Below are 10,299 nucleotides of genomic sequence, written 5' to 3'. Positions count from 1 at the left end.
GAGTTCAGAATCTGCCTTCTCTAGGAAAATTATATTTCTCACTGTTAATGAAATATAGTGTAAGGCCAAGACTTACTTACCCATTAAATATGACAGGGGATCCTATCTGACACACTTCCCTGATTTCCTGGGTTCACACATGGAAGACAAACATTTTGAGATAAACCTGGGTGACTTTGCCTTTATGTGACAAGCCTGCTATAAAATTCCACTATCAAGAAAGGTTTCAAGAAACACTGGTCTGAGCAATGAGATTATAGCAGGAGCCTGTGGATGTACTTCTGCAATGGGAAGGCCAGCCTTTCATGTCTCATCAGAAGTGAAGGGCACAGTATTTATTACAAGCCTGAACCATGAGGACGGAGCAGTGAGATTCGAAAGCCACCTGACAGTGGCGATCCCAAATTAATAGCCTGGTTACAGTCCTTCGAAAACTGCAAAGACTTCCTTCATGTCCCCGGTGTGGGTGTGGCCGCGATCCCCACGGTCATGAGCTTTTGTGAAGGATGGAAACCAACTATTCCTCCTCTGAAAATCTGAACTCTGGCACCTAGAACCATCTCAGGTGCCCAAGGCAGAGATGCTTTGAATATATATTTCAATCAGACACCTCCAGCTTCTTAAAGATTGAGCTGAGGCAGGACTGGGTGCTAGCTCCACCTGGGCGTCCTGGCAGGGGCTGCCCAGCTCCTCCTGAAGGAATCTCTCTGTAGGCAGTAATTGCACAGCTTAATTCTTCTAGACTGAACCACTTCAGATTTATGCCAGTGAAAAGCAAACGTTGTTTGTAAGCCATTTAATTGTGTTACTGTCTCTCAACTTTATCAGATGCTGCTGGGGCGGAGAGGGCTGTGCAGTCCTATGGTTGCCTCGGAGAGCTCCCAGGCTCGTTCTGAATGCCCACAGCTCAGCGTCCCCTCCGCTGCTGCTTCCAGACTCATAACAAACTGCTAACATAACAGGATCGGTGGCATTTGTCTCAATCCAGGATCTGTGTTGAAGGCTGCATCTCCAACAAATTCCCTACCCTGATTGCGGAACCATTAACCAGTACACACTTAGGCGCAAACCTGGTTTATTATGTTCTTTGGTTAAATATTGTTTCTACACCCGTTCAGAGCATCATTAGAACAAAGATAATGATCTTTTATAGAAAGACTGAAAACACTTTTGCCTTTTCAGAGCAAAGAATGAATTTACATAGTTTGTGCACTATTATAAATTCTTATAATTAGGCCAGACTTATAAAAAGGTAGGGCTTTTGTTGTTGTTTTGAAAAATAGATTTCCCTGGGCTAACCAGCATCACTGTCCTGGGCCCAGACCCATGAGTCTCTTGATAAAGGCTGCTTGGCACGTGGTCAGAGAAGACGTGTCAGCTCATCATGTCCAGGCCGCACGGTTCGGTGCTGCCGTCGCTACGCAGGGCCTCTGCCACATCTCTTCTGAACACGGAGAGGTTCTGGGTGAACCTGTGGGAAGAGAAGAAAGGGCCACGGGCAGTGGCAAGGCCGGGGCTGTGGAACCTCTGGATGATGAAGGCGGGTGGCGTTCAGGACCCTGGAGAGGGCTCCAGGTCAGGCTGAGCGCCCCGCCTCCCTGCCCCGGAAACAAGGGTTACCACCAAAAACACTGACCATTTTGACGGGTGCATTTTGTGATTATACTATTTAAAAATTGTTCTTTAAAAAGTCAAGTTACATTTTGATGGTACGGAACATAAAGAGAACTGAAGCTGGTGCGCCAGGTACTGGGCTGAGTTTACATACAAATTCATTTAACCATCACAGGTCTTCCCCAAAGTAGGTATTAGTATCCTCATTGTACAGATGAGAAAACTAAACTCAGTGCTGCAAAAGAGGGTTCAAATCCTGGCTCCACCACTTCTTAGTGGGGTGATCTCGGATGAACACTTGGTGCCCAATATGAGTAGCTACCCCACAGGATTGTGGGAAGTGAGAATTATTGAGTCCAGAGACAATGCCTGTAAGAGCTCAACACAGTGCCTGGCATGTGGGAAACGGCCAGTCCTTGCCGGCTAGTGCACCGAAGGCGGAGGCAAGGAGGGCTGTCTGACCCCATCCACCTGTGGCCCAGGAGGTGGAGCTCAAATTCCCCAGCCTCAGGGGAGCAATTTCCCACAGAGGCACTGAGGGTTCCTCATTCAGTAACTCTCATCTGCTGGCTTCCCAGGTTGCCCTTTTCTGCCTGGTAGGGGATCTTGGCTTGGAACAAAGGAACGTGCCTGCAGAGCCCATCGACTTGGCCCTGTGTTAGCAGCGCCCAGGCTGGTGACTTCACCACACACTGGCTACTGGAGTGACTGGTGATGTACACTGGGAGTGGTATGGCCTCTGCAAGCTGCCACTTTTACAAAAGGACAGCACAGGCAGTGGCTTTGCTGAGCATGCTCTCTTCCCCTACGGCTCCTTATCCATCTTCGCCACTGGAAGCTCCATGAGGGCAAAGCCTTGAACGAGGAGTTCACTGCTGGACTCTCCAATGCCTGGCACATAGCGGAGTCTCAGCAGCATTCTGGGCGCTGAATGAACAGACAGACGGATGGATGAGTTCAGGCACAGCTCCTAAGTTTGGGTTCCTCGTATTTACATCTCACTGGCAACTTACCCGTCTCTGTTCTTGCAACCCCTCCTGCCCTTTTTAAAACCAGCCACTCTTAAAAGTCAGGCAGAGGAACCGATATTTATGCAGGTCACATGTCCTAGGTGCCACGCTTTCCTCCTTTCTGTCATTTAAATGTCACAACCAATTACATCATCTTTGTTTTACTAGTGAAGGAACTGAGGATGGGAGAAGCTGCCTGCCTTCTTCACTGCCACGCAGTCCATCAGGTTGGGTAAATTTGAGTGGGAGTTTGTCTGACCTCAGAGCCTGGGCTTGTTCACATGCTGGAAGCCTGTCCGTGGCTTTTGTGGCTACTCTGAGCTTTCATTCTTTGACCTTTCTAATTACTTGTGTTTCACCTCTCTCCTGTTGGACTATAAGCTTAAGGGCAAGGGCGGCATTTTATTTGTCTCTGCACCCCTGTATTGTTCCTAGCATGACGCTTGGGAGAAAGCAGATGCCCAGTCTTATTTAGCGATGGAAGTAACTGAGTCTAGAATCACAAGGTGTAGCAGAAAAGCCATATCAACCTGTGAGCTGTGTCAAGCACAGTCCAGTTCTTTTCCACAAACCCAAACACCCACCACCTCCAGAGATGCCAAGCCTACCAGGTGTTGCTTACCTGTCTCTGTTCTTGACGGACAGGCTCTGCTCCACCCCTTCCATCAGGTTCTGGAAGCACTGGGCCAGGACCTCCTGCTTGGGGAGCGGCTGGCTGTTTATCAGACTTGCCCTTAGTTCACTGAAATACTGTTGGGAGATAGAAGGGGAGTCAGAGCTCTGACTCGGAACCTGGGCTGAAGATGGCCCTGGGGAAGGGCTGGACCATCCCTAATCCGCTCAGGTCCTAACTCTCAGAGGAGCTGTGGTCCAGGTCCTTAGAACTTGCAGCCTTTAGAAGAAACGAAAGCAACAGAGGCATTCCTAGGGATAAACTGTATTACCCTTTGTCATAAAGTCGCTTCTTATGATTGTTTCCTGTCACTGAACAACTGAGGTTGATGGAGCCCTTGCTTCCTCTGGGGACTGAGCACATGGAGGTCTCCCTGACTCCTCTCCACTAACTGCAGAAAGGCTGAGGGGAAGAACTGAACTGAAAACATCCAGGGAGCACCTGGGCCACTGAAGGCGAGGCCCAGGGTCCCATCACCTTCACACTTTAGTAAGTCACCCCTCAAACAGGCTTTGTTCCAAGTCCCATCCTGGGTCAGGATGAGTCTGCTCTGCTGAGGTGGGCGCTGGAGGAGCTTGCTTAGTTCTGGGAGGACTTTCTGGCACTAAGGAAAATATCTATCCTACCTGGTCATGAAGAACCACAAAGCCCCCTCCCTTCTGCTGGGACAGGAGCTTTGTACACACGCAAGCTCTTATGCTAAACACAGCCCTAATCACTGAAAACAGCATAATTTCAGCACAAAGCTAACACTTTGCCAGTCAAGTGTTTACCCTTCCCAGCCCAACAGCATGATATTTAATTTCCATCATACACTGAAACAGCTCACATCAAAAACACACATAATTAATATGGAGTCAGACTAATACTTAAACACGATATATCAGAGGCATCAGACTTAAGCTCAGTGTCTTCCCGAACAAGACTGGGAATGCACAGAACGACTTATTTTTTCCCTTTTATAATGATGCAGTGACTCCCACCAAATAGGAAATTATTAGTTTTCATCCCGAACCATGAAATATTGCCTCCATCAGTAAAGGGTAATACTGTGATGTCATAAGCTTTTTCTAAACACTGAATCTGCCCTTACTCCCGCTCAATCATTTTAAAAGAACTGCTCTCTTTTATAGAGCGTGGATTTAAATCACAGTAACACCGAGGGAAGATGAATGGCAGTGCTGCTGAACGGGCTAAAATTGGATACTTCGGCACAGGTGAGTGATGAGACAGCTCTTCTCTTTTTGATATATTTTCTTCTTCTATTAGTCTCCTTCCAAGGCTGGGATTTCAGTTTGAATTTTAATGTATGCGGCTGCCTCTAATCTCACTGTCTTTTCCCCAGCACTATCTTATTGTATAGACAATTCATTCTCCCGAGCAGTAATGCACTGTTCCTACTGACTGCTGGGGAGACAGCGCGGCTTCGGGGGGAAGCCAGAGCTTGGGCGGCAGCCCAGAGTGGCCTAGCACTTGAGGACTGGAGGCTTGTGGGGCTGCTGCTACCATCTGGGGCAGTAGGGGGTCCCAGATTTAAAAGGAGGCCAAGGAAGGAGCAAAAAAGATCATTGCTCAGAATTCCCTTAAAATGGGGGGGGAGATGAGGGCAAGCTTGAAGCAAACCGCCCGGTGGTGGGGGCTCTGGGGTCCAGAAGAGCCAGTCTTGAGGCCCCTGCTTGACTCAGGATCCGAGGCCTTTGGGGAAGGGCTTTCTAGGGGAATGTGGCTTTGCCGTTGAGTGCTCAAGGTCCCAGCTCCAGCTCAGTGGCTCCCCTGCCCTTTATCGCCACAGCGTGGCCTGGCGTGCAGCTCCTCCCCTCCCAGCGACCAGCTCCAGGGCCTCCTTGCAACCACACTCACCTTCTCGTGGAGCAGGATGAGCCCCAGGAGAGGCCTGGACACCGACCACTGGTTCCGGCAGTCTTCAAAGACAATGGTGTTCATGAGGACAGACATCATCTGGAAGACAAGCACAAAGACACTGATGCCTCGGCCCAGAGTCCCTCCAACCCCTCCAACGTCTCTCGCGAATGGGTCCCGGCCTCTCAACCCTGATGTGCGCTCCCTCGATGCCCGGCCCCCAGGTAAGAGCCCAGCTGACCTTCCTTTCCGCCTCGCATTTCACAGGAGGTCGAGTTAAGGCGGGAAACACCTCAGAGCGCGGGAGGAATGGGGCCCGTGTAACCTCGGAAGCCCCATCTCCTGCTGGGCCAGGTGCTAAGGCTCCCCTTCGTTCTTCACCCACTAATTCACTCCCTCACACACCTGCCTCAGTCCTACATGCCCATCCTCATCTGTCCTCTTACATTCCCAGTGTGCAGGACACCCAGGGGAGGGAAGAGGGCAGGCATCTGTCACGCGCTCCGCCTTGAGGAGCGAGCTGGAAGCTTCCTGGGCCAGACCCCCCAGGAGACAGAAACAGGGCTGGGGTGCGTGGTGCTGTGGGCATGCGGCTAAGGGAGGGATGCTTCTCCCTGGGTCCTCGAGGAGAAGTCAGGGAAGGCTCCACAGGGAAGGCAATGTTTATGGGCTTCATCAAAATGTGTTCTAAGCAGAGGAACAGCAGAGAGGGAGGCTGGGAATGCACACAGCGGGTTCTGCAGTGGTGAGGAACTCAGTGCGGCAGGAGAGGTGGGCCAGAGGCAAGACCAGTGCCAGGCGGGAAGACCATGCTAAACAATGTGGACTTCCTGGTGGCATCGGAAACTCAGACTTGTCTGGAGACACGCAGAACGTGTATCGTGCAGGTGATATTAGAGGAGGGAGATGAGGCTGCTGCCAATCCAGACAAGAGGTGGCAAAGCAAGCTGTGGTCATTCACGTGGAGCTGATGATACGATTTCTGCTTCTTGGACTCTTTACCACCCACCTCTAGCCCCTGTTTCCATAGCTCCAGAATTCCTTTCCTCAAGGAGGGCAGGGGACATGGCAATTACGTGGTAAAGTCTACCATACACCCCCCGACAGGGCTCTGCTGGTACTAGTCTCATCCTCTGGTGTTTCTGCAATCCAGGGTACCCTGTGATCTCAGGCAAGTTACTGAGCCTCTCTCTGTGTGTCTGTTTCATTAGCCATAAAGAGGAAAACAGTAATCCAGCATGAGGAAGCTCTGAGAATCACATGAGATGGTGGATACAAGAAGTGCTGCGAAGAGCAAAAGTGCTACGAACATTTAAGGTATATAATCACAGCAGTAATGAGCTTCTTTGTAGCTCTAAACATCCGCCACTGCATACGTACATCATCATCATCATAACACTCAGGCTGGCTGCTAATGAAACCTGCCAATCCCAGACTGACTGTATGTCCAGTCTCTCCGGGGAGAGGTGAGGGCTTAAGACTGACTCTGAGCATCATTTGCAGATCACGTGTTTCTATGTACAATCTAACAAGCACCCAAAGTCATAGAGCCACAAATTAAATTGACAAGCAAAACTAACAGATCCATGGAGACAGTCTAAAATATTATGGGCTTCACAATGTGAAGGCAGAATGGATATTTTAATGGAAAAGATTAAAGTTAGAGGTACCAGACTCCTCCAGTAACTGACAAAGCATCCTGAAGTGATGTGCCAATTACTTTCTACGGGTCTCCTGTGGATTCATTTGTCTGAATGCATGTATTTATGTCTGTAATAAGTAAGGGGATGTTTGAATAAAATACTTTTCTAAAAATAAAGTTAGCTAAAATGGATGATTTTTTTTCTTTTTTACTCTTCCGGAAAAATGGAAATTAGTGAGCAAATCTGCTCAAATGGTATTGACGTGGAGGCTCGTTTCCAGAGTTCTTTTCCTAATAATCATAGAGGGTGTGGGGGAAACAGGCAAGTTCCTTCAGAGAAGGGCCCCCCACATGGAAGAACACTGGGTGCAAAGTATGGTACAGAACCCTGTCCCGGGTGATGTGAAAGCGCTGGCAAGAGGCTCTCGTGGCTAATGATGCGAACGAGCGAAGGCTGCAAGGAGAGCTCTAGGCAACCTGACCAGCCCACCCTGCCCCACCACGTCACGAAGCACCGTGACTATGTATGCAGTACAGAGAATGCTGTGTGAGCGGGGCCTCCACTCCCCCACTCTGCTCACTTCCCATACTGTTACAGGGATGTGGGAATGGCCCTTTCCAACTTGCCCAACCCAGGCTACCATTTCCAGGGCCTATGTCCAAACACACACATGTTATCCTCAGCCATGCATTATCCTCAGCAGTAATTGTGTCCGACTTGGGAGGGGGCCCTTGGGAAGGGCGGCCATATGGCTTGGTCCACTCAGGAGCAGCACCCTCCACACTGCCTCAGGCCCTTCCTCGTTCCCCTTCTCCTTCCCACAGGCTTCGGCATGAGTTTATAGGAAATTCCTCAGGGAAGTGACACCACCATGGTGCAGCAGGGACAGGCCTTGGAGCCAGTCAGAACTGAGGCGAAATCTGGCCCTGTCACATACCTAACTTAGGCGGCTGGGCAAGTCACTCACTTCTCTGAGCCTTTACTTCCTTACATATAGATGGGGGATAACTCCTTTGAAGGGCTGCTGTGAGGACTAACTCTCATAGGCCTCAAGAGTTACCAGTGCTTCTTTACTCCGACTATGGTGATCCTCCTTGGCCTAGCCCAGTGGCATCTCGCGACTCAGGGAAGCACCCCGTTTCATGGACTGATTATGTACAGATAACTCAGATTACAGTCTCCTCACAATCATCTAACTTCATTGAGAGCTGCAGTAAAAAACACAATGGGAAGGTCCAAAAAGCATCCCTATTTGGTCTGGCTCAAGTGAATGACTTGTTTTTGCTGTTCTGAGAACTTGTAATCTTCCAAATAAAACACAAAGCTAATCTGCAAATACCTGACCTGGAAAAATAAAACAAAACAATGTTGTGTTATCTGACCTCTGGTCACGCCTCAGCTCCCTGGTCTGCTTCTGCCCTAAAATGGATGTAAAGCCCAAGCCCGGAGCCAAGTGGACCTTCGGACCCCAATGTGCTGGGTCACCCTCCCTACCGCAAGGTGGTAACTCAGGTGCCTCCTGTTCTACTTTCTGCTGACACAGGGTAAGCGAGGACGCGGCATGCACTGGTACTTCAGTGCTTGATGTGAGCACGCGCAGTGGATCTAGACGCTGGTGGGGCAGGAGGCTGCAGAGAAGCGGCTGAGGGAGTGCAGGGTGATGATGCAGTGGGGCACGGCAGGGACACTAGTCTGAAAACTCTGGGAGCTGGGAGCACGAGGGACTTTTCTCTGTAGCTCTTGTGCCTTGTATGGCATGTCGCACATCAGATGCATAGGAAATAGCTACTGATGGAATGATGCGTGAAAATGAATGAATGAACGAATGGGAAGAATGGGTGAAGTGTTAAGGGCTCAAGCTCAAAGGGCTAAGATAAAGCGCTGGAAGGGGCCTGTACAGAAAGCAGAAGTTCTGGCCTCAATCTACGGCTAAAACCTGCAATGGGTAACTATCTAAATTAATACATTGCTCATTTTCAAGGACCCGGGTTTCTTGTGCAGGGCCTGAGGCATCTAAGCCACTGCTGTCTGCCGTTCAAAACGCCAGCAGCTCCCAGGGAGAGCCCTGTAGGGCTTCCAGGTTACAGAGGCTGCAGGCCCGGTCCCCTCTTGGCAGCTCTTCGGCCCCAGGGCGCTGCGCTGGCGAGCTCTCCCACGGCCCAGCAGCAGCCGCCATCCCGGAGAGGCTCCCGGCGCTCAGCACTGCCAGGCCCAGGCCCAGGCCCAGGCCCAGGCCCAGGCCCAGGCCCAGGCTGCTCCTAACCTCATGCGAGGGGGAGGCACAGGCTACAGGACGTTCTCCTGAGAGGGGCAGGACGGAAACGAAACTCGTACTTTACTTCGAGAGCAGCGATTTTCAACCTTTTTCATCTCAGGGCACATAAACTAATTACTGAAATTCTGCGGCATACCAAAAAAATACATTATATTTTTTGCCAATCTGACAAAAAATAGGTATAATCTTGATTCATTCACACCGGACGGCTATTGCTATGTTGGCTGTCGTCATTTTTTTATCTGACAATCTAGGGGAAAAGAGGTCAGCGTCCCTGATTAAACAGTCAGGGATTGCATGTTTTAAAAATTCTTGTGGCACATCAGTTGAAAATTGCTGGTTTAGACAAAGGAAGGCCAAACCTAAGAAAAGGTGAGAGACCAAAGAGAAGGCGTCCATATGCCTATTATCTAGATGGGGGGGGAAGAGGGGGACAAAGCAAGGATCACTAGGGCTGTGCCCAAGAGGGCACGTCTGCAGCGTGGGGTCCCTTAATCTGTGTGGTGGGGGCCTCAACGGGAAGAGGGGTAGCATACAAAATGACCTGTATCTCTGGCTAAGCTACATGATCCCTGATTCTGATGTAATGAGTAGGTGAGGTTTTGAGGAACAACCACTAATGAATGCACCAAACACTCCAGAATTGCTCTGAGTCTCAGGAATCTTTGGGCACAGCAAATGGCCATTCAGAAGGCCAGTCAGAGAGGAGGTCCAGGGTCCGGGAGAATCTGCCTGCTGCCGAGGGAGGAAAAGCTTCTGGAATTTCAGTGCTTGGAAGTAGGGGGTGGCTGTCACTACCATGTGCTGTTCCTGAGGCCCCATGTGCAGCCGACACTGAAATGTGATTCTCCTCAAGTTAGATACTAGTCATCCTTAGGGGAAAGGAACCAACTGCTCTCTCTGCTTGCGGTCTACGATGTGGTGCTAGTGGGATGGGATGAAGAATGAAAGGAATGGCCGAATAAACACTCACTTCCCTGCCTGGATTAACTAAGTCTCACCATCCAAGTTCCATGAAGTCCTTTAATTATCTGCACATATTAAGCACACTTGCAAATTCTTATATGCTTTTGTAGCCTCATAATAGAAGTATTTAGCACTTTAAATGAAAAAATCCAATAAAATGCAAGGGGAGGCGGGCCTCTTTTTTAAAGAAACAAGATCACAATCAATTACGGGTGAACCCATCTCCCACAGAAACTCATTTGGGAGCCCTGCCTACCT

At 49.9% G+C, this 10,299-nt stretch overlaps 1 protein-coding gene across 3 annotated transcripts in view; it reads right to left on the bottom strand.

Annotated features, from left to right (window-relative positions):
• Positions 1-1,060: 1,060 nt before the first annotated feature.
• The window catches only part of RANBP17 (RAN binding protein 17), a 219,188-nt gene continuing 209,949 nt past the window's right edge, over positions 1,061-10,299 (bottom strand). For 2 of the 3 annotated variants that reach the window (XM_081137136.1, XM_081137137.1), the window contains 3 exons: positions 5,158-5,256; positions 3,247-3,374; positions 1,061-1,471 (listed from right to left, as the gene is read on the bottom strand). In XM_081137136.1, coding sequence (XP_080993262.1) covers positions 1,375-1,471; positions 3,247-3,374; positions 5,158-5,256 — 324 coding nt within the window. In that variant the 3' untranslated portion in view covers positions 1,061-1,374. The remainder of the gene's footprint in view (positions 1,472-3,246; positions 3,375-5,157; positions 5,257-10,299) is intronic. The other variant, XM_081137138.1, reaches the window with a different exon arrangement.

The sequence above is a fragment of the Miniopterus schreibersii genome (assembly GCF_964146895.1).
Source record: "Miniopterus schreibersii genome assembly, chromosome: 4".
In the NCBI taxonomy this organism is placed as follows: Eukaryota; Metazoa; Chordata; class Mammalia; order Chiroptera; family Miniopteridae; genus Miniopterus; species Miniopterus schreibersii.
This window is presented reverse-complemented; position numbering and strand designations above follow the sequence as displayed.